The sequence below is a fragment of the Dermacentor albipictus genome, chromosome 3 (genome assembly GCF_038994185.2).
Source record: "Dermacentor albipictus isolate Rhodes 1998 colony chromosome 3, USDA_Dalb.pri_finalv2, whole genome shotgun sequence".
Lineage (NCBI taxonomy): Eukaryota > Metazoa > Arthropoda > Arachnida > Ixodida > Ixodidae > Dermacentor > Dermacentor albipictus.
This window is the reverse complement of record NC_091823.1, coordinates 123456104-123480659: the sequence shown is the minus strand read 5'-3', so window position 1 is coordinate 123480659 and position 24556 is coordinate 123456104. Positions and strand designations below refer to the sequence as shown.

Here is a 24556-nt window from a genome sequence, read left to right as displayed (position 1 = left end):
GCCGACTTACCGAGCCAGCGTCGACCTCGCGTGTTTTTCTTTTAACGTACAGGACGACGATCATTCAAAAGGTTTAATGACTGTTCCTTCGCTACCATTTCCTCTTCGATAATTAATCAAATAAATTAAATTTGTCAAAGTAGTTGAGTCTACGAATTTTCATCATCGTCACGTCAGCGTAAGTTCGCGGCTATACGCGCACGGAAAGGGTATGCGTGCCGTGAAACCTCTATTTAACGAAACCCAATTTTAGGAAATTCCCCATCGAATTCCGTTGAAAACCTCGAGATAGCGAAGTGAACGCGGCGTGTCTCCCCATTTAACGAAGATTTGCGTGGAAATGTGGGTGAAATATGGATGTGCCGTATTTCAATTCGTGCGACGGACGCCGTTTGCCAGCGAAGGAGACAATCCACGGGCTTGCTGTTCCCGATGCGTGCGTGCAGAAACGGAAATTCCATCTCTTTTCGCTCTCGAATCACTATAGCAATGTCCGAATGAGTGTTTTGAATCGTATCGGAAATACGGAAGTCTGCTATATAACGAAATAATCCAGGGTTTCGCATCGACTTAGTTAAAGTGCGTGCCGCGCAGGACAAGTCTTGTGCCGTGTGTCGTCTTTGGGCGCGCGCAGCGGACAGGTACCGCGCAGTTACGAAGGTTGCATTCACATGCAGAGGGAACCGCCGTTGTTTGGCGGCTGCGCAACGGCTAGTTGTCACGTGACTTGTGACAGTGCGCTATTTGAAGCTGTCGGTGCTCCAATCTGCGAGCTGCATGCAAGCGCGCCAAGCTGGCTATGTATAGTGTATAAGGCAGGTGTCGGGGCGCGTTTGTAAAACCACTCTTGATAAAGGCCGGTCCACGACCGAGACGTCGTTTAATAAATTGATTTTCAATATGAATTTCCTCTCTCCCTCTCAATATATATATATATATATATATATATATATATATATATATATATATATTGACTGGCAAGTGCGCCGTCAGCAACAGACGAGGTCCCTCCATTTTTTAATTTCAATTCACTCATGCCCATTTGAGGGTTCGAGACGGAACAATCACCGTTCAATATAGTTTAAGACGTGCTTATATGCGTGAAGAACATTTTGAGGCAGTAATAACGACGAGGCCTTTTTCAGTCGAATGCGGAACATAGGGGTCAGAAGCTGATTTGGGGTCCGTCACTTCTTCACGTGAGGGTATACGTAAACGGCTCTGCTTGTTGGCGTCGCTTGCATCTGGTGCTGTATATCAGATAAAGAGACGACACGCGAGCGTTCTAATTCGATTACACGCTGCGCGACTTTGCAACGCCGCGGCGAACCTGTATCTGGCGTCTCCTACAGTTTCGCCCTGGCCTCCGAAATCCCCGCTCTGCGTTGTTGCCGCGAGTGCGACGTGCCTCAATCTCGGAGACCGTAGTTTCGGCCGTAGTGCATAAACGACGGCCCTTGGCGCCTGTCGTCATCCAGGCGGAATGCATGCACCGCCGCGACGCACAGAAAGCGCAAGAGTTCGTTCTACCGCGGTGAATTTGCGGCGTCGACAGGGCGTGGAGGAGGAGGAGGAGAAAGTAAACTTTATTGCCCTAGAAAGAGTAATTCAGCGGTCGGGCGGGATGTCTTCATCTTCTAATGGTTGATGCTGATCTCCGGCCTGCATGGTTGGCGCCCCTATTCCAGGGCACCACTGAGCGTGGCTGCTCGTCGGGCATGATCCACCAGCCTCCGTTGGAGGCTAGGGTCGCCGCTGGAGAGCACGCTTTCCCACTGCTCCGCACTCGGATTTTCTATTTTGTGGAATGCCTTATTCGTATTGCACTCCCATGTGATGTGATAAAGTGTGGGTATTGCGCCACACCACGGGCATGTGTCCCTGTATTGACCTGGGAACATTTTGTGTAGTTTATGTAAATTTGGGAAAGTTCCTGTCTGCAGCTTTCGCCAGTAACCTGCCTGTTCTTGAGTGAGTGTATTGTGAGGCGGGGAATATCTGATCCTCGTCCCTCTATGGTAATTTAGTATGTCATAGTACGGTGGCATCACTGTCATGAAGTCCTCAGGATCTTTGTTTAGACCCGCTCGGTTTGTATGCTCGCGAGCGATCCTATCTACCCTTTGGTTGCCCTCAATCTCAGTGTGCCCCGGTACCCAGGGCGTGGAAATCCCTCGGTGTGAGCTTACCTGCTCAACAGTATATCAGTAACGTTCGTGCGTGCCAGACACGATGGTAGCGAAATCGCCGTTCTATTTGGGGAAACCACGCATTACGCAAGCTACGTCGAGCGATGAGGCGCCCGAGAACCATGCTTCGCAGTTGCGTATGTGTGTTTTCAAAAAATACACGCGTGGATGCTGGGACAGTTTATATACATCCGCGGTACCCGTTTCGTGTTTCCTTGATTAGAACTTCGCCTCCTTCTCGTTCCAGCGAACACTTTTATTGCCCTGTCGGTGACGCCTAAGTGTGTTGCAATCTAACTTCGCGACATTCTTTTCTACATCGCAGACACGGAAGATAAGTAGTCAGTGTCACCAGCCCGCTTACTGTGTACTTTTCAAGTAAACAACAAAGGATAACCTGCAATTTCATCTGCGCGTCCAGCGCCCATTCGAGCAGCTTTCATAACCGTTCATTCTTGATTGGAAGCTGTGTGCGCGTCCAGGTCGGTCTCCTGCAGCTGCATTCGGCGGCAGCACAAGTTCGGCTTCTCGTTTCCGCCGGCCGCATCGGAGACGGCGGTCGAAAATAAAAACGAACAGATAAAGGGCGAAAGTCGAGTGTATAGGAAGGAAAATCGCGTTCGCCCTGACCCGTGGTGTTGCGTCGAAAAGGAACAAGCCCCGAAGTGGTGGCGGCGGCGGTAGCGATGGAGAAGGGAGGAAGGTGGGGGGGGGGGGGGGGACGACATGTTGGCTGCCGCTTCGGCTCGGTGGAAGCGGAAAAAACCAGTCGCTGTCGGCTTTCGCTCGCGCTCCGCCGCGTCCAAGGTCATTTCCTCCACGTAACTCGCCTCTCCTCCTCCTTCTCCCGGGCCATTCTCTTGTTTCCCTCTCTCGCGGCGTGCTCTGCGCAACCGGACGACGACGACGCGGCGAGAAGATAGTGGCTGGCAGCGAGCGAGGCCTCCTTTCGCTGGTGTCGTCGCCGCCGGCGACGCTGCGTCGGGAGGCCCGTGTGTGTTGTGTCCACTTCCTTCCTCCCCGTCGAGGCTGCTGCGTGGCCAGCCCTCGTAGAGGGCCCCCCTACCCCCGCACCGACGTCGCGTACTCCTATTATTCTTTGGTAGATGCCTGCTCCACGCACATCTTAAGGCATTGCGATGTTCTTTTTTTTTTCATAGGAGAAACACTAAACCCCTAAATCAGTTTAGTGTTTATCGAAATTAAGTATTATTTCGAAACTATATGTTCGTTAGTTTTGCTGTGCGAGGTTCATTGCTAGAAACGAACAATGAAGGTCGAATGTCTAATTCTTCAACGCCGCGCAGAAACTAGGGCGCTGTTCCGTCAGCGTGACGTCATGGATTTCAATGCGTCTTCGTAAACGTCTCTTCGTAGTTCTTGCAAAAATGAGTGTAATCTTTAAAAGTCCGCTCTGTAGAAACTTCAACAGAGGATGGGTTCACAATTCGCTCTGAGATATCGCCAAATATCGACAGTTCAATTTCCTGACGTATATGAAGCGTTAGAAGTAGCCGACCGAAAGCATAGCGTTCCCTGCTCTCCACCGTGGGCAGTATAAAAAAAGCGTCCACGACAAATTCGCATTATGCACACTGTTGTGACTCGGCGTTTGTCAATCCCGTTGCTGCCGTCCAATTTGCTGAGATTTTGGGATCTTCAATCCCACCGCTGCCACCACAGTTGAGAACTGGGGTTCTGATGTCTTAACCCCAGCCACCTGTGTTGCGATCTGGTTCCTTCAATCCGAGATCTTCCACCACTGTTGCAATTTTGTATCTTCGAAGCAAAGGGCTGACATCCATGTTGGGATTTCGGAGGAGAATAGAGACGGAGTCTCGGGATTGGCGATGGACAGGAAAATGCTTCACACATGTACTCGCGTATTTACAAGTAGCAGACAGTGGGCAAATCTTCGTCCCGGTGCGTCTGGTGTGCTCGGACAATCACAATCCGAACGTTGGTCTCAGTCCTGGGGTTCGAAGACGCAACATCGCAACACTGGTGGCTGCGGCGAGATTCCAAGGGCCCCAGGTCTCAACAGCAGCATGCACATTTGTCGCTTACGAGCTACTTGTCTACTAGAAGCAGCCTTGCCGTGCGCAATCACTTGCAACTCTGCGATTACTTTTGAACTCAGATTTGGTTTCCGTGTGTTACGACGCCTAGCGTCGAGCAAACGTTTTTTTTTTCTTTTTTTTTTAGCGAGAGTACTCTCACGGCTTGCGCATCGTGGCAGGCGTAGTACACTGCTATTTTGGTTTGCTATAGCAATCACGGGCGAGTGCGATTCTTCTTTTTGTTTTCTTTTTCTGCGTTCTTGTAGTTGTTACGTCATTGCTACCAGTTTTCGACCGGTAACGTTTTTGTAAAGACAATGCGCGCTCGGCCGTGTCGCACTGAGGCCGCGTGTCGGTTTGAGTGCGTGACGCTTTTTACTGAGCCTTCGCAGTCGCTGACGTCAATAACGAGGAATGAGCTTTCTAGCAGTCTGGCTTTGCCGCAGTGCGCTGTTGCCATCCGGTGAAGTTTCGCACTTGCAGACAAACGACGCAGGAGCGTTTTTGTTTCGCGTTTGCTACGAACCGAGAGGCATACGCCAGGTTAACCTAACTTGGCATGATCGTGTTGGAGGGTGAGGCACGTTCAGTTCCATATTGCCGTGAAACGGTCGTTCGCCCTGAACTCGTCAGCGACTCAGTTCGTTCCTTCCGAAAAATGAAAAAAAAGCGTGTTTAGAATTTATGTAAGGCCTTTGGAATTGACAGACCACGCACTGAATGCTCCTGCCGCTGGTGCGCGCCTCCTGTGAGCTCGTTGACGATTGCGTGTAAACGAGAAATCGTTTCTGACTCTACTCTTCAGTCTCTTAGCTTTAGCGCAACCAAGTTTACCGCCGGCAGACGTTCGAAAAGTCCTGCTGACTTTGCTCTTCAAGCGCGCGTAGAACTTCTGCGCCTATCTCTTTTGTCAGTGATACGAAATAACCCCTCCCCCCTCCTCCCCTTTAAGCACAGTGTCGTAGCTTCTCGCGTCTTTCCGCCGTTTGCCGTAGCGTTCAGCAGTCTGGGTGGTTTCAGTGGCGACCGCCTTGAGAGCACGTGCAATTAGGCGTCCTCGACCCGGTGCGTTCGCGCATTACTTTCTCTCGCTGCAAAACGAGTTGATAGAGCAATGCTTAGACGTTGGCTGATGCGCAGACGAGACGGCTCGCACAAAGCCCAACTGCCTCTCCGATGGCTTCTCTCTCTCTCTCTCTCTCTCTTCAAGGCGGCGGAGGAAGCGATTCGTGTTTCCTGCCGAAGCGGTGGTGGCCATCGCGTGAGCGAGCCAGGCGCGAGCAATAAGAAGAGCAAGAACAGAGGGAGTCCAGGGACGCGCACCAGGAAACGGGCGCGGTTGTGCACAGACCTTTTCCTTCCTCTTATCGTTTTTTTTTTTTTTTTTTGTGAGCCTCGTGTCGTAGTCGGCGGTAGCCTCCGCGCTCTGTTCGTTCGGTCCCCGAGGGAGGCCCGGTGGACACTTCGTGGAGGAAGGAAGTCTTCTCCTTTTCTGACCAAGGGCATCCGCGCCAACACTGCGTCCGCGCTGTTGTTCTCCGGCGCCTCGCCGAGGGTTTTCCTTCCTGCCTGCACGCCGTGTGCTGCGCGTCTCGACCCTGGTGTGGATCACCCCACTCCGTTACAGGTAACTGCGTTCAAGCGGGATAGACGTTCCCACTTTTTGGCACTGCGATCTGAAACGTTGTTCGTTTCTTACGAGGCACTTCTGCGACTGGTAGTGCCCAGTCTCGCCTTGTTCGGGTGCCTCTGCAATTGAGGAGGTGTTGCGTGTCCCACGGTGGGGATTTGATTGAGACGACACGTACTGAGAGAGAGAGAGAGAGAGAGAGAGAGAGAGAGAGAGAGAGAGAGAGAGAGAGAGAGAGAACATCACCGCGAGGCTTCATAAGTGGCAGGTGGCGCTTTGAGAAGCTGCGCGAGATTGCAATGCCTTCGGGATCTGCGCAGTTTGTAATGTTCCATCGCGGGAGTAAATTAAAGCAGTCGTGCCATCCGCGTGCTGTCGCCTTGCCGTTGCTGCACGCGCCCAGTGATGTTCCGTACCTTGCAGCAGAATAATCATTCCTATGCACGAAAATTCCCTATTTGCGACATTTTTCCTGCATTATTCCAGAAAGATCCCCGCAAATTTCCCTGCATATATATATATATATATATATATATATATATATATATATATATATATATATATATATATATATATATATATATAAGAGAACTCAATTTCTAATGTCGGTTCCCGACATACGAGTATATTCCGCGTAGATAGAGCTCTAAAGCATCAACTAACACAGGTGGCTCGCAGCTCTTTAGCGATTCTGAGTAGGTCACCTTATCGAATATTAACGCAACAAATTGCAGGTAGTGTTTGATGCAGAAACACCACACCAGCTTTTACAAAAAGAAAGACTATTAGAACTTGAAGGCGACCGACTCCAAGTTTGCCCCCTGCACTGAAAAGCTTGTCCTGTCGTTTTTCGAAGTGATGGCATACTCAGATGCATAATTCTAATATTTACTTAACCAATTCAAAATTCCCTGCAATATCGCAACTATTCCCTTTTTCCCTTTCGTCCAAAATTGTAGCCGAAAATTCCCCGCGAAGGGAAAAAAAATTCCCCTTTTCGAGGAATTTTCGGCGAATGATCGAAACACATTCAGGTACTAACTCTTCGCGAACCTGTGGCGGCATCAGGTAACAATTTTTTTGGAACACCAAACGATTCTAGACAGCCAGATACCTGCAGAATGTGCTTCGTGTAACACTGATTTTTCCCAGTGTGCGGCATCTGCATAATTTTATATTTCAGCTTTGTTCAAGAACGACACCTTGTAAAAAAAGTAATGTACGTGCCAAAACCATTTTCTGATTATGAGGCACGCCGTAGTGGGGGACTCCGGAAATTTCGACCACCTGGGGTTCTTTGACGTGCACCTAAATCTAAGTACACGGGTGTTTTCGCATTACGCCCCCATCGAAATGCGGCCGCCATGGCCGGGATTCGATCCCGCAACCTCGTGCTCAGGTGCTCGACACCATAGCCACTGAGTAACCGCGCCTGGTAACGACACGTTCTTAAGCGAGAATAAAGCAACAAGTTTGTGGACTCTCGTGTGTTGTGATTAATGGCGTATAAGGAGGCACATATTACCGTATTTACTCGTGTAATGCTCGCCCTCGTGTAAGGCTCGCACCCCCACTTTCTAGAGAGAGAGAGAGAAGAAACTTTATTAATGAATGGCCGGCAATTTCGTTGTGGTGGCCTCAGGTGGCGGCTCCAAGTCCTTGGACTCGGGCGGCATCTTTGGCTTGCCAACTCTGAACTTTTGAGAGCCGCCTCCCAGCGGCGGCGGCGCCGATGGAGAAGGTCTCCGGCGGGACCCGCAGCTGGGGCGGCGTCGGGGAGAAGCGAGCTCGAGGCTACCCGTACTGTGGTAACGGCCGCGATTACGGACGCGTCGCGAACGGATGTGGTCCCATTACCGTGGTTGCCGGCACATTCCCAGAGCATATGTCGCAGCGTTGCTCGCTGTCCGCAAGCTTTACAGGCATCTGTGGGATATAAACCTGTGTAGAAGTGATGTAGGACCGCGGGGCTAGGGTAGCTGTGCGTCTGGAGCAAGCGTAAAGTTACGGCCTCATTCCTGTGTAACTTGTCGTGTGGTGGCGGGAATGTGCGTCTTTGGAGTCTGTAGTGTTGGGTGAGATCTCTGAACGTGGTCAGGCGATCACCCCACGCCCATTGTGATTCTTGTTGCTGTGTTTCTGTTGTAGTGTCCCGATCCGGCATATCCGATGCCCCGCTCTCGGGGGCGGAGGCGGCCACATAATCAGCGGCGGCTCGGCGTGTGAGTCCTCGAGCCGTGGCGTGGGCCGCCTCGTTGCCCGCGAGCGGGACATCGGTGTGTGCCGGGGTCCAGAGGAGGAAGACTGTAGAATTTTGGGGTTGCGAGGGCGATGACGAGCCGCCGTCGTCACAAATTTGGAGTATGCGGACCGCTTCCCGCGAGACGCGACCGCGCGCGAAGCCGCGGATTGCCGCCTGCGAGTCGCTGATCACGATCGCAGCGCTAGGCACCGTGGCCAGTGCTAGGGCTATTGCGGCTTCTTCGGCCGCCTCCGTGTGTCCTGTGGTCACTGTAGCGCTCGCGAGGCACTTACCCGTGCGGTCTACAACCGCGATCGCGTGTGCACGTTTCTCTCCTTCATATCGCGCAGTTCATATCACCCACTTTCTAGTGCGAAAATTTTGGAAAAAAAAAAAAGGTTTCACTAATTGTCACGTGCATACTTGCGAATTCCCGCAAGCCACGACAAGATGGCACCGGTTCGTGTCCGATAAATCAGTCGGCGTCTGTAGATGTCTTCACGGTCGGTAACCAGTGGCTGCACCTTTTTGCATGGAACTCTAAGCGCAGTTCGATGCCTTAGTGAGTAGGTTGCCTCGTCGACAGTCCAATGCCCACAGCCGGTGATAAAGAGTGTATATGAATACGTAGTCCAGTATACATACCCACGCCACGCAGGCTTATTGTCAATGTGTAGTGGCGCTTCAGCGAGAACAGCTTCTGCAACAGGCTAGCTACCATCGCAGAAATGGCACTCGCGGCAAGATTATTAGAACGGATGCGAACAGCTATTTCGTTCAGTGCCGTTGCTGCGCTGCTGAATTTGCCTGTACTGTAAGTAGCCCAAATCATTGCCACGCTAATGTTCAGCGGCATGAATAGGTGGTACGTGGCAGGCATGTAAAGGCACGGCGATTCCACGCGTGCGCCTCGGAGACGCTGGCGTTGCGGTTACGGAGGATTATCGCCGGATAATCGGTTCTTTAAAGGCGCCTCGTGGTTTTCCCGGGGGGGTCAGTGTATCCGTGGCGAGACCTCGGGATCGTTCACGTCATGGCGCACCCGTTCACGCCCAAAACGATGGGATCTATAGTGTCGGGGTACGCGTTCAAGCAGCGTAGACCGCTTGTTCCGCCAGTGTCGTGGCTAATTTCGCGGCTCGCAGACCTTTGGGAGGAGGCGGAACGCACAAGAAAGAAAAAGAGTCACAAGGAAGGTATCTCCGAACGCCTCGCTGTCAGCCCCGCTGCTTTCGTTTCCTTCCTTCCTATCCTTTTCTTCTTCAAGGACCAACGCGGCGTGCGTAGCAGCAACCGGTCACGTGAGAAGGAAAGTGTCCGGGCGCCTTCCTCCTCCTCCTGCGACCAGGAAACAACCTCTTCCGTCGCTCGTCCGTCTCATTGTTGTTGTTGCCGGCCGCTCGCTCGTACATCTACGCGCTTTGGGGGCCGTCGGAGGGAAGTGCGCATACGCGCGGCACGAGGGACTTGGCGGCGGGCGAAGTTCGGGGAGGGAAGTGGCGTGCCTTCAAGGGCGCCGTTTCGTTCTTTTTTTTCCCCCCCTTCTAGCCTGACTTTCTCTTGCTTTTAGAGCGAGTGAGCTGGGACGAAGGGTGTGTGTGTGTGTGTGGAGGGTGGCGTGAGCGTGCAAAGGTACCGAGGTGGTGCTTCTACCAAGTTTCTCCATTGTCGCCGGAATCGCGCGCTGGACACGCATGGCTTCGAGACGCGCTGCTGGTCGAGGGAACCGTGGAAGTTCTCGGTCGCCCCCTGGCGGGTCTCGGTTTCCTTGAATGGCGTAGACGTTGTTCCGATGACGGAAATGATTTTGCCCCGGTTGTGTCTGGGGCGTTGCGGTTTCCCACAAAATTTACCAGGGCGAACGCTGGCGCTCCGATCGCTAGGCTATACCGTGGATCGAGATGATGGGTTTTTCGACATTTGCGAGCAGTACAAGGAATCGCGAAGTGCTTGCCCATATAGCTAGCTAGGTTTGACGTTAACCTCACGATATCGGAGCGAGTCGACTTGTGTGCACGACATCAGGTCGACGGTGTCATGCAAACACTCGTAGCGGGTCGGGTTGAGGTTTGCTAGCCTCCAGAGGGGGCAGCGTTGGCTCGCTCGACCTAGAGTTGCTGCATATGCTACGTAGCACATACCATAACGCTAGCTCGACCGGCTTCACACTCGACGCCGCGTTAAATTAAATTGTGGGGTTTTATGTGCCAAAACCACTTTCTGATTATGAGGCACGCCGTAGTGTAGGACTCCGGAAATTTCGACCACCTGGGGTTCTTTAACGTGCACCTAAATCTAAGCACACGGGTGCTTTCGCATTTCGCCCCCATCGAAATGCGGCCGCCGTGGCCGGGATTTGATCCCGCGACCTCGTGCTCAGCAGCCCAACAACCTAGCCACTGCGCAACCACGGCGGGTGGTCGACGCCACGTTAACGCGATCGTCCTATAATTTCGTCGTACTTCGGGCTCGACCAACTTGCATCGAGTTCTCGTAACTTAAAGATTCTGGGATGCCCGCGGTTCTGTAATCGCGGCCAATCCAAGCACGGCCAAACGCACCTAGCTGGGAGCTGCGTGCTGCCGCCGCCATCGGGTTCGGGGGCGCGCACGAGCGTTTTGGTTACGTCGTCGTATATACGTCAGTTACCACAGAACCGGACGTCTCTGTGACCGAGCCATTTTGCGCTGTAGGCGCGTTAACGAGCCTCGCTACTCTTCTCTAATTGATTTTGCGTGCCCACTTGTCTGGCCGCGTATATATAAGTTCTGCATCCACGGGAACAGCCCGTGATTGTTGCCTCACACAGGCATGGACGCGTTGGCGCCATCCGGAGCACTTCTTTTTTGCATGCATAAAGAACAAAACGAAAACAACTAAACAAAGGAATTTTCCTATGCAGCGCGATCGAGCGCGCACTTCCTGCTACTGTCCTGCCGGCGCTGACGTCTTTCGCCCGAGTCCCGGGCCGACTTTAATGGACGACTGGTCGTGGCCGGACTTCTTCCTTTTCGCCGTCGCCTGGACGCGAGCCAGCGGTTTGTGTACGTGCGCGCGCTTATGCCGGGGCGCGCTTTATAGAAGCCCTGGGGGGGGGGGGGGGGGGGGCGACAATAATTGACGCTATACATTGCGCGGCGTCGGCGACGCGCATAACAATAAAGAAAGAGAAAGCAACAAGTGGCGACGACGACGAAGTTCGTTTTCGTTTGGCGTTGCTGTTGTTTCCTTTTCGGGCTGCGTATAATGGGGCGGGGTTTTCTTTTTTTTTTTTCTCCTTCTCCAACTTTTGTCGTTATTGGAATGAAAGCCGGCTGTATCGTCTCGCCGTTTCCTCCAATGCAATGTACGTGTATACTCGCTCGCCTTCTTTTCCGCCCGGTTGCGAGCGATATTACGGCACCGCGCTAACCGTCTCGTGCGACGAGGGGGGGGGGGGGGGGGGGGGGGGCGTGTGCAGGATCGCTTAGGGATTCTTCGTCCTTATTGGCCCTGCTTGATGGCCGTCTCCGATTTCCCGGAACTGGCCTCTGTTCACTTTGCCTGAGCATCGACGTGGCTCGTCGTCATTCCGGGTTGCCTGTGATGATCACGTGTTGCGCATGCGTTGCCGAGTGCATGCGATATTATTCACCCGAGGCGTAGAAGTTCACGAATGCGCGAGTGACGACTTCCTTTCTGATAAACGCTTCTTTAAACGTCCCTGACGAGACGCTTTCAGATGCGGGCTAGGTTTTTTTTTTTTTTGTTCCCCCCCCCGAACCCCCCCCCCCCCCCCCCTCTTCGCCACATAATACCTTCAGATCTTGCGTGCGCGTTCGTGTAGGTACGGGTATGCATGCCGGCGTTTTGTGAGTGTTTAAAGCAGCTTTTTTTTTTTAAAATTGGGATTTTGGAAAGACTTGCGCCGTTCACCGACACTGTATAGTACAATGGCACCGCTCGTCCTATTAGTAACTGCAACTGTACATTTTCGCAGCCAGCAGAGATGGTACAGGTATTAATGTCTTCGCCATAACGACTTATTTTGTCTAGTGCACACTTTGCTTCGATGTAATGCGGCGTTGGATTGGAAACTGCGAAGCCGTGTTCTGGCCCTCGGGGCTGCGATCTGGGGGGGGGGGGGGGGGGGGTCTGTTCCGATTCTCGCCAGCATTAACGCCAGTCTAATTTGACAGCTGAGAAGACAGGTCATTCGAGCTATCATTCCTCTCGTCTCAAAGACGTACGACTGTTTTTATGTCGCGTGTCCCGCTGTCCTATAAAAGCCAGGTCCCTTTCTCCGGGGCCTTTGATAGTCGTCAGACGTTGAGCTTAAAAGCTTAAAGCAGGCGTTAAAGAGGAGTTTCGTTGCATTAGCAAATTGCGCTTCTGCAACGTCACAATGATCACTAATGCCGTGAGAGAAATTTCGTTAAATTAGAAAATACGCAGAAACGAGAGGCACGTGAGTGCCGCGACGCCACCGTGCACCAGCTCCTCGCCTCGCCGTGACGTCACGGGATTTCGACAGCATTTACTCGGGCTGTAGTTAAGAGGAAGCCTTAGATCGGGTGCTCCTATCTAGATACGTGTAAAAGGAGAACTATTTTTTCTCGGCAACCACTGCACCAAATTCGGCGAGGTTTGTTGCATTCAAAAGAAAAAAGAACTTAAAATCTTGTGACTGTTGGTTTCGAATTTTTGATTTAGGTAGTGATCTTTTAAATGAAAATTGGCACACATCGCAAATTTTCAGAAAACGAAAGTATGAAGTTTACAACTCCGTAACTCGGCAAGGAGAAATGATATCACAATTCTGTTAATTGCATGTGATAGTACATCTAAAGCGGACAAAATTTATATCTTACACGTCAACCTAAAGAAATTCACTAATATGGAAATACAGCTTTAGCAGAACCCTTGTACACAACGTAACAAATTCACGTAAGATATAAATTCACATATCACATTTGTCCGCTTTGAATGTTCTAATAGATGCCGTTTACAAAACCACTATATCTGTTCTTGATGCAGAGCTATTAATTCGTAAACTTCGTGCGTCTATCTCTTTCGAACTTTCGGATTCCTTAAGAAGCTGTGAACAAATTTCAGGCCCTAAATCGAAATACTGCTTCCTACAGTCACTAGAATTTGCCTCTCTCTCCAATACAACAAATTTCACTAAAATTGGTCGAGGAGTTATCTCAGAAAAGCGTCTTTGCGTTTTACATGTATCTGAATAGGCCGCATCGGAGTTGGGGCCGAGCTAAAAAGCTTCCTCTTAAGTTGTTTTCGATGTCGGAGAACCGCATTGAATTCCGAGGGAATCGACGTGAGAGATCTCGGAAGCTTCGTCTGCGGCGCCAAAAACAAGTCCGAACGCGAGAAGTTATTTTAATATCCCCGCTCGTCGCGGTCGGCCTTCTTCGACTTTTCTTTTTCTTTATTCCTTTTTTTTTTCGTCCCGGACTGCCCCAGACGCCTCATGCACAACGCATGTCGCCTGAAAAGCAATGCCTCGACCACTACGGGACTTTCAGGGACGATGATCGAACAGGCCGAGCAGTGACGTACACCAACGTTTAGGTTTCGGCCGCGAAATTTAAGAGAGACAAGTTCGGCCTTCTGCACTTCCAGCTATACGTGTTACTAATTATTAGCGCTGTGCGATTATTCGAAACTTGCGAATAACGAATCGCGAATACTGTCCCGTTTATTCGATTAGGTCCGTGAATCGAATGGTCGATAACCACTTCAACATACGAATATTTTGTGAATGCACTTAGAATACGTCGTCGTCTGTACACGACCAGACGTGAAATTGACGCAAAGAGGCGACATTTCATCATCACATTCACAGTGGACATGAACGTGCTGAAGCACGCTGCGTGCGTGGCTCAGTCAGAGAGACTTTTCCGGCTAAACACGATCACTATCAGCGGCTGTTGTTTGGTAGCATTTATAGATGCAGCGCCTGTCTACTCGCATCGGATTCAATCGAAATGCCTTTTATTGCAGCATACTTTACACAATAATGGCACCATCTGCCGCGACGATCGCGTCTAGAGATAAAGTTTCCTTTGCTTCTCTTTCATTCTCTACCGACGCCGCAGGCGACATGTATGTATAGTGGCGAAAATACACGGATAATTGGTCTCACAAGGCTACCTGCATAAACTAATGATGTATTATCGTATATTCTCCTAAAATCTCTGAGTGTGTGAGCAATCTTAGCTGTTCCTCAAATTAACTTAGTGCTTTTTAATGTGCAGTCTAATGACAGAAAGCCTTCTATTTTTGTGAATACAAGGACTTTTTTTATGTACTGGTGGTTAGAGGGCTGTATATTATCCGCGAGCTATTCGAACAATACCCGATTCGCTTCGCTTCCAACGCACTCTTCGATTCGGTCTTGAGGGCCGTTATTCGCACACCCTATACAAATCTATTAAAGGCGAGCGTTAAAGCAGAGGCCCCTTTGCACATCCTCCCATATTTTGATTTCTAAATGAGCCAGATACTTAGGAGGTTTCCGGCAGATTGAATGCCAAAACAGTCTAAACATGAAATAAAAATAAAGATACCTCGAAATTCGTAACGCTACAGTAACGTACCGGCGCCACGGCTGCGTGGAGAAATTGAAGAAATGGTAATTTCGCCTTAATTTTCCTTCTACAGGCGAAGCTTGTATTGCCTCACACGTGTCGACGTCGATGTTTTCGTACGAAAAAACTCAAGCAGCGCGAAAATAACTATTGCTTGTCGGGCTGCGGATTCGAACCACCTAACTCTGGTAACCACCTAACTCGTGGTAACACCACGCTAACCTGTTCAGCCGCTGTCGGGCTGTCGGTTTTTTTTTTCTTTATTACATGAGAATATGAGTAGTGTCAATGCAAAATTGTTGCATGAAATTTGAACTGTCGCGAAGCACTTTGAGCAGCAAGCGTTCGCGACTTATTCGCGTCGTCTTCTATGCCTTTCAAGATGTTCTTGACCTTGTCATCTTCGGTCATATCTGGGTCTACACGCCGGCAGATGTCAACTACATCTTCAATGTAGCTCGTAAAAGTTTCGCCCTTTTGTTGGGCACGACAGCGAAGCTGTTGTTCAGCCCGAAGTTTGCGCACAGCAGGGCGACCAAAGACTTCTTGAAGTGCCGTTCGGAATGCTGACCAGGTGGAAAAGTCAGCCTCATGGTTGCGGAACCAAAGATGGGCGACCCCGGAAAGGTAGAATGGGACGTAGCCAAGCTTGTCGGCTTCAGACCATTTGTTGTGGGCACTCACTCGGTCGTATGAGGACAGCCAGTCCTCTACGTCATGATCGTCAGTGCCATTGAATATGGGAGGATCCCGTTGGCGCGGCGCACCAGGACAGACAACTGGAGGCGGTGCCATGGGTGGCGCGGTAGGACTAGTCTCCTCAGTCATGGGAGATGTGACAGGGATCGTCCGGATTCGGAGTTCCAGGTTTGCAATAAGTCCAGCACCTTCCACCAAATGTCGCGAAGCACTTTGAGCAGCAAGCCTTCGCGACTAGAACGTTGGAGTAGCGAGAGGTAGTTTGGCCGACCGAGCACCGAAACAAGATTGTTCTTTCTCGTCGTCGTTGTCTCTCTCTTAGCCACAGCCCCACTGCTCCCTATTTTACAGTACAGAACATACATGAGAACCGAATGCACACAAGTCATGGGCTTGTCAAACGCGTCCTTTAAAGCGGGATTTTATATGCACGAAGTAGACGCAGCGCAAATGGCGCGAGCCAGTCACGGGCGTCCCCACCTCCCGGAGGAGGGAAAGGATGTGATCGCGTGTTGGCTCGACTCGCGCCTGCAGTTCAGGCCCGGCAATCAGGTGGGGAGGTGGCGTTTGGTTCTTTCTGCCGAAGAGCAGGCTGCGTTGAAGGAAAGGCAGCGGGAGCGTGCCGCGCGTCGTGAATTTCGCCGAAGAGCAGGCGGCGTTTGATGAATGCCGCCGGGAACTCGCTCGAGAAAGAGCTTGTCCTCGACGTGCCGACCTCGCCGTGAGGGAGCGCGAAGCCGAGGCCTTACGACAACGAAGAGCCGCGGATCCCGGGCTTCGCTCGACCCCCCCCCCTCTCTCTTCACAGTAGTGAACCGCTAACGTCATCCTGCATCCTCAGCAATGAACAACCGTTTCTCATTCACCAACAACCACGTCTCTTTGATGTGTCTAAAGTGCTAAAAAAAAGAATGCTAACCAACCCCTCTCTTAGGGTTACACAAGCTTTGCGTGCACCCCTGTGCCCGGTAGGGGAGGGGTTATCCCTTATTTTTAAAATTTTCCCTAAGTATATCGATTAATGCGAAACGAACGAGAATGGGGTTTAGAAAGAATACCTAAATTCGTTAAGCGTTCGACTCTTGGCAGTTAACGGTATTTGTTTCCCCGACTTGCATTTCTGTCTTGTCGCGTGTACGCAGGTTCTCGGTCAGGTTCCTTCCGTTGCAACGCCTCTCGACTGCGCTGTTCAACGGAAGTATTATTTTGCGGGGAGGATCTTTCTCTCTCTCTCTCTTTGGTCAACCTGCGAATCCGAGTCTCGCGTGCTGTGTCTCAGCGCAAGCTTTGCGGAGCGCCGTCCTTCGACACGTATACACAGCGTACACAGCGTGCGTATGTATACACAATACCCGCAGCTGCCATTTGTAACGCCTTTGTAGTGCGCCACGCTCCTTGTTTTCTTTTTTTTTTAACTTCGTGCCGCGTAGACTCGGCGCGAGGAGTGTCGTATATACTATACACTATACCACGTGCACGTGAGCGCGATAGACTCTGTGTCGTTTAACTAACGCGGGAGCTGTTTATACGTTGCAGTCTCGCTCGTTGCCGTTTGCGTTTTTTTGTCCTTATTCGCCTGTCGCTCCATGAACACGCAGGTGTAAGGCGAAAACAACGTATACTGCCAGGACCAAGTCGCAGTGAAGAAAATATAAAGTTGGCAGTAACGGAAGCCAGTCGGCGTACAAGCATATATATGCTATGCACACGATATATATATGTCGTGTGCCTCGTGACATAACTTGCAGGAAGTACTTTTAAATATGTCGGCAATGAACCGCAGCGCTAAATCGAGTCTAGAGAGCGAACGTATTCTTTCAAAACGTATCTTTTCGTGGTTCGTTCGGGCCGGGGAAATGTCTCGCACTTTTACACTGCCGAAAGTAAGGGGCCGAGGCCTCCGTGTTTCATATTTCGCTCCGACACGGGTCTTTAACGTTACAGATTTCAGATGCGTTTCACGTATTTCTGACCCGCTCGGCGCAGAGAAAAAAAAGAAAAAAAAAAGAAAGGTACAGGTTATCCAGAGCTGCAACGCTTCGCATTTGCTTCCTTTACAGCGAACTGCACGCACACAGTTATTCTTTCCGAGGAACAATTACGCCCACCCTCGATTATAGGCGCTGTCGAAATCTGTGACGTCAGGGCAAGGTGGTCCGGGAACTTCGGGGTGGCGTCGCCACTGCAGTGTTTCGTTTCTTCCGTATTTTTCTGACTTGCTTAACCTGCGCACGCCCACTGTAAGAGTGTCCGTTTGTTTCACTTTGCCAGAAGTGCATAATTTTACACGCATGCAGCTGACCTTAATATTCATACGTGTTAATGGTAGCAGGAGTTATTAGCATAGCTAAGCGCCTCCGTGCTGCCTTAGAGGTTCGGGTTCAGAGATTCAGTTTCGGTTCAATTTTTAATTGCATATAGCGTAAGTACAGTTACGTATGAACTTTGTGCAGAAGGAGAACTGATAATGAAGGACTGTAAGAACGAGACCTCCTGATATTACTAGCACACGAGGGAAAATGATAATTATTAGAAGCGATCGAAGTGTTATGTAAAAAAAAAAAGGTTGGTATAACGTAACTATACAGAAACACAAACTACATAAGTGTACTCAATCATGGTGGTACTATCTCAAGAAAAAAAGATTGGTGTGTACAGAAAGGCGTAAATTGAAAAATAAGAACTAAATTTTTAAATAATGAAATTGCAAGCCGCGAACTTCACAATGCAATGTACTTCGTAACCAGTACGCGATAACAAGGTCGACGCAAAAATATAGCGGCGCCGTCGGCACAAAAATAGCTCTTAACGCGTCGGGAAACGCGAGAGATCGGAAGACGAAGGAGACATAACGTTTTGCGGCATTCTATTGTATAATAGTGCAGTGAGAAAGATATAGTGAAGAAATAAAATGCGAAAACAGCTAGACGTTCGAGCAAGTGCAGCCTCTCTTGTCCGCACAACGCACGGAAACATGTGTCTGGAGTTGCACACCTTTGCGCCGTTAACCATGAATTCCACTAACACGTCGGTGTGCTTTAGAGGCGCCTGTGAGCCAACATTGTTTTTCATTGTGTATGTATATATAGGAAGTTGGTTTCTTTTTTTTTTGCTACGCAGACTTGTTCACCACGTGAGGGTATATGCCGTTAGCTTGTGCTTTCATCGCCGCCTAGTAGTACGTTGTGGCACCCTGCGACCCGAGTTTTCAGTAAATGGCCAGAAACCGCTAAGTTGCGGGAACAGCCAACGAGATATATCGCTTTAATGCCATTATTCGCACAACCCTCTCTGATGTTTCCAAGCCAAACGGATTGTTTCCAAGCCAAAGCCTGGCCCAATTCCGCTTCGTCAGGCGGAAACAACTGAAACACTTCTTTCTATCAGGTGGGTATAGCAAAAACAAGTGAGGCATAGAGATAGTTTAATGGAAGCTGGAAATGTGAATTATATGCGGGCCCTTCTGCGATAGTGAGTACGTGTGATACGTGTGTCATCGTCTCAACAGCGACGGCAATCGTCCGTATAATTCTTAAATTTTATCTGATTCCGCCTTTTTTTTTTAGCTATTCAAAATTTCTCAATAGTGTGTGCTTTTTTAAACGCGTGTCTTCTTAAATCACCCTATACTTGGTCAATAATCCTCCATAGAGGGTATGAGCCACCCTGGGAGGCAAACAAAGAATAACCGCCGGCTTCTTTGCCAATACCCGTAGTGGGTATATACACGTCGTGGTACACGGAGCAAGCAAACGAATCACCGAGGCGGTTCTGGCTGGCGAGGACAGTTAGCGGCCGCGTGGTCCCTCAAGGCGCCGTGAGGCCATGGAGCAGGACTGGCTAGACGAAGGTGCGTCGCGTGGACATGACGAGGCGCAGTTTGTAAGCCTGCGCCTCAGATCTGTTCGCTGAACCTCACTGCGCGTTCTACATTCTATGCGAGTCTACATGCAAAGGTCGCTATAGGTATCAGGGTTATCGTCTGCGCATCTGGCGCTTGCCAAGCGGAGTCGGGGACATTGTTTGAACAGAAGCGCAAGCGACGATACTGTGTAGCGTATGAAATCTCCGCTCGGTTTCACCTGGGGAACCGTGCGGACGCCTCGAAAGAGCGGAGAGCTTTAGGTTAAGGGACGCAAGCGGCTTGCGTATGCAAGAACTAAACGCTACGGTATACTGCGCATGCGCAGACACAGACGTCGGTGTCTGCGCATGCGCAGCACCGTGGGCCCTAGTTATTGCGTACGCATGTCGCTCGCGTCTCCCCTAACCTAAAGCTCTCTATTTACTCAATAGCTTCACTGGCGTTGTCGTGTTTCGGTGTCCTGATCTCGGAGCCGGGCGTCACACTGGGGGTCGCTGTCTATATAGCCTACGCCGCCGGTGCGTCTCGGAACGAGCAGCGTGCCTACGCTATACCGGGGCTACGCTATACCGTCACACGGAGGCTAATCTGAACCATGTGGCATCGTCCGTATACCTTTTTGACGAGAGAGAGAGAGAGAGAGAGAGAGAGAGAGAGAGAGAGAGAGAGATTTCATTCTGGCCCCCTGTCCGGGGCTAGTTAGCATGGTGGTGAGAGTCTGCGGGAGTTGCGTCCTTCCTGATGAGTATACGAGGCACGGAGGATAGAGGAAATTAAGGTCAACTTATTTTGTAAATGAAGCCGTAGTCGTACTGGCATAAGTGCAGAGCGCCGTGTATCGTTCTCGGGGCACAAGCTAAATATCATTCTGGAGAAATTCTGGCGGAGCACACCTGCCAGCGCGCAAGATGGCTCCTTAAATAACCTCCGTCTTCCCTGTAGATCATTCTATAGGGGGGGAAAACAGGTCATGCGATCATCGGTCAGATCCAATTGCCTGTAGCCGTTGCAAAACACCGCCTTTTGAGGAGGAGAAGGTCGACACCGAGCACACGTGAAGCCTGAGACGATCGCGTAAAGTTTATAATCAAGTACGTTAGACACAGTGTTCCCGCGAATACAGTGAGGGCTGAACAACACGAGGCGCCAGAAGGGAAGCCGCTCCCCAAATGTCCCAAACACTTTTTGACTGTACGGACGGGTTGACATGACGCACAACACTTGGCTTCGGTAATTAGCAGCCTCTCGGATGCGGTCGGCAGGCTTGGACAACCTAATCAATACGCACGCACCCTTTCTTTTTCAAGACGCCCACACCTTGACTAACGCTAGCCTCCGAAGACAGCTTCACTGTAACGTCACGGGCAAGTCGCTTGGACGGAGTAGAGACGCGCCCTCTTTTCGGAGTGCCGAACTGTAGAGTTGAATTTGGAAGGTTAACAGCTCCGACCGATTTTTCGGGCGTTATTTGGCAAAACTTGTTACAAGCAGCGACCAGCGAGGGAACAGTTCTTTTTGTCTACGCCGATTATTACCCGACATGCAAACTGCTTTACGTAGCAAACTCGCGCTTCCGCAATTTCCTTCGTACAACCTCGCGCCCTTAGCAGGTGCAGTTGTCAGATGTTCCACACGGCGGTCGCTTCGTCGTGACCGAATTCCTGCTGCGCCAGAGGGGAAGCTGTCGTTCTTCTTCATCAAGAGCATTCCAGATCGACAAGGTTCCGCGTTGTGTGTTCGGCCTGGCGAAAGCCGCTGGGGAGCGAGCGCGCGCGCCTCTTAGCGGCTCGAATCTGGACCGTTGCCCCCCTGGCACGGGGCGATGGCACGCCGCGGTTGCCTCCCCCCCTCTCCCCTCACCTACTCCTGCGTGCGGGCGCGCACACACACGCGCACGCACACACTCTGCATTTCCCCTTCCTCCTCTCCCTCTATGACGCGAGCGTATTCCGGATGTGGGCGAGGCTCGATCTTCGCCCGGTTCCGATCGGCTCCGTGGTCCCTTCTTCTTCCTCGCGGACGTGATGCGCGCCGTGCGCAGACAATGCGGCGGCGTCTATCCCGCGCCCCCTCGGTGGTTGTTGCCGACGCGATCCATCTGTTTGCGGCTGCCGAGTGCGCGCGGCACCGTATTGTAAACAGTGCTCGAAACTGGTGTGTATAGCTGGTGAGGTTTCTTGGACACGCAGGTACAAGAAGCGAGCGCATGCAGCGCTGCACTCGGATGAGATGGTGTTATTGTTACATATTCTCTTTCTGGAGTTCGTGTCCCTGTGTGCTTACGCTGCGGTGCAAGAATAGTGAAATGGTAGTGCAAGCTATAAGTAGACTGCGACGGTCTTTTGACACCCGAGAACAAGACGATAAACGTTGCCGGGAAGTGGCCGCGATTACGCCACGACTAACCAGAGGTGCACGCGACTAAGAGGACGAACCCATGCGGATTTGTCCCGTGCGTAGGCCAGACTATGGGTATCGTCCACTGCTAAGAGGGCGCTCCGAAGTTTTCATTTTTCGCCCCAATATCGCCGACGCCGGTCGCTAGAGGGGCGATCGATGGAAATTACACGCCGTTACAAACGACAGTGGCTCACTTTTCATCGCTCGTCTGAGCGTTTTGCATCGTGCTTTGACGACATCAAGCTCACGATCGTTCGCAATTTGACGAGGTCTGGCTTCTGATATCGATGCCGAACGTGTTCAGTCAGTCACGTGCAGAGCATGCGCACTTCGACATTTTCACAACTCAGGCTGGGTTGTGAAAATGTCTCTGTCTCTCTTTATCACGAGGCAACTCGGCCACTCCTGCCTCGTGATCGAGTGTAATGGCGAAAGTATATAGCGTCTGCTTTTGACGCTGGCCGTCCCATAGTTTCACTCGTAGATGGCGCATAGGTCGCGCGCCATGGAGTGTTTGTAGTTCGCTTATCAAGTTTTACTCTTTACTCCCGATACAGCTGTCTGTTACTCAATACGTGCTACATAAAAGTGTTTCCCAGCGTGAAAGGAGCGCGCGAATACACACTAATGCTTCGAGCGGCCACTCGCGCGGCAATATTGAGCGTATTCGCGGGCTTCATTTGCGTATATTGAGCAACCAAAAGCTGTATCGGCAGTTTCATGTTGCTCTGTCATTTTCTCAAGACTAATTATGTAATTATGCAGAATGCAAGAAATCTCAGTATCTACATGCAACGGCATACATTACCTAGGTTCTGTCCAGCTACGTTGCATTTGCGTATTTTTAAATCTTGGTCCACGTTAGCTGGTCACCCTGTGTGTACGGTACCTTATCGTACGGAGTCTCATTTGAGTTCGTTTTCGACACCTTAACGCATTGTTACGTGTATCAGTGTCCAACAAACGGCAACAGCGATGGCGTCATTGAACACTACAATGACAGCAGCAATATTTTCACGACGCGGCGGACTGTACTGCGCCTAAAGCACAATGCAGCGTGACGCACTTGAACGACCGCGCATTGCACCTACTCCACTCTCCTTCCGGCGGTCGTACCACGAAGTATGTTCGGGCCCCCTGGGAAACTGCCCAACGGCGACGACATCGCCAAACGCGGCATTAATACAGGCATGTCGGGTCGTCGTATTTCGGTTTCCACGAACGCTCGCGCGCGCTTGATTCACAGCAGTTTTCGAGGCCGCGTAAAACGAAGCCCCGCGCCCCCGGCGTCCTGCAGTATACGTGCCACTGCGAGTCGTGCGTGCACCACCACCACCGCCGCCACCTTGACACAGCGGCGATATCGCCGCCGGCGGCGGCGGGGAAGGAGGCAACCGGCAGGACGCAGGAATTTCCGCGCGCGAGCTCTGCGGCGAACGCGCGCTTCGTGCGGTGGCGTGCTCGCCGGCGAGGCAAACGCGACGCTGGTAGGGTGGCAGAGGAGGAAGTAAGAAAGTTAGTCGGGGGGGGGGGGGGGGTGCCTGCTTGCGGCGGAGAAATCCGGGCGCCGTTTATGGCGAAACGTCGGCACGCCAGATCCGGGATCGGCTGGAGGGGGGGTCGGCAGCTCCTCTGCTTGCCGGCGCTGCCGTCGAGATCACAAGTGGAGGGGGGTGCAGGCGGGCGGGCAAGTTGTTGCTTCCTTTCTCCTCGCCCCAACGACGAGAAGGCCGGCGGCAGGCAGGCAGACGCTCGGGTCGGTTCCATTCTTTTTTTTTTTTTCGAGAGGCTCGCTCAGGGCGGCTTGCGTCGTCGTCTGAGAGGGCGCCGATCAAGTTGACCAGCGCGCCGAGGAAGTTCACGATCAGCGCATCCGGGGGAGCGGCTCGGAGGAGGCGAGGAATGAGAGAATAAGAGGCCCCACTCTCGGTTTTCTCGGGGGGGAAGGGGAGGGGGGGGGGCGCTGCTGCGTCCGGGGCGCTTCCGTGCAGCGCGAGCGGCCGAGGAAGATGCGGGCGCGAGGAACCGCGCCTGGTGCGCCACTGCAGATGGTGTCAGTGAACATTCTCGCTAGCTGTAGGTTGAGGCGTGCTGGGTGTATACGCCGGCAAAGTTTAAACGTAGCGTAGCACTCGGTCGAGGTTAGAGAGGGAGAACACCTGATCACGCCGATTGCAGCTGATCGCTCACCTGCGAGTCAAAGTGTCCGCGGCAGGAAGCGTTCCCGACGGCCCCTACCCGTAATAAGCGGTTAGGTTTCAACCTTATGCATCCGTTAAGATGACTTGTTGTAGTGTCGCCATGGCACACTGTACAAATGGGTCTTTCTCGAAGATCGCGTCAAAGAACAGGAATACGAAGTGTTCCCAAAGTGTTCTGCACCTGTTTTATCAGGAGTGCGCATTGGACCGTGGTTGCGCTTGATATTGTCGATACTACAACTGCCCCTCGTATTAAGACGCGACGATAGAAGTCGTTTCATCCGTGCCGTGTGCGAACCTAACGAGAAGAGTTCACGTTCCAGAATGTCTGACCTCTAGTACCAGGGGCGTAGCCAGGGGGGGGGCTTATGGGGCTTCAGCCCCCCCCGAAATTTTTTCGTGCTGTCCATGCACCGCCGACCAAAGCGACCCCCGGCGCCGGAAATCACTCTGGATTTTGTCTATAATGTCTTTTTGACGCTCGAAAAGACATTTAACCGCGAAGATTGCAAACTCGGGCTGGATTTCGTGGCAACGCCCATACACCGGGAGTCACATAACGCCAAGCAGTCCCATCCAAGCACAAAGTTTCAAGGGCGCTTTGATGGTGAGCGGGCTCGCCGCGGCATCGCACTGAGGCCACCGAATCTATGGAGCGCATGGATATCAATTGCGAAACTTTA

The 24556-nt window shown here is 51.6% G+C and overlaps 1 protein-coding gene across 9 annotated transcripts in view; it reads left to right on the top strand.

Annotated features, from left to right (window-relative positions):
- The window catches only part of aop (anterior open), a 184417-nt gene that overhangs the window by 92660 nt on the left and 67201 nt on the right, over positions 1-24556 (top strand). Inside the window, exon 1 of one of the 9 annotated variants that reach the window (XM_065441431.2) lies at positions 19100-19257. The exons of 7 other annotated variants lie outside the window; for them this stretch is intronic. In XM_065441431.2, coding sequence (XP_065297503.1) covers positions 19233-19257 — 25 coding nt within the window. In that variant the 5' untranslated portion in view covers positions 19100-19232. Of the gene's footprint in view, positions 1-19099; positions 19258-24556 lie in introns of those variants that run through there. One more of the 9 variants, XM_065441430.2, reaches the window with a different exon arrangement.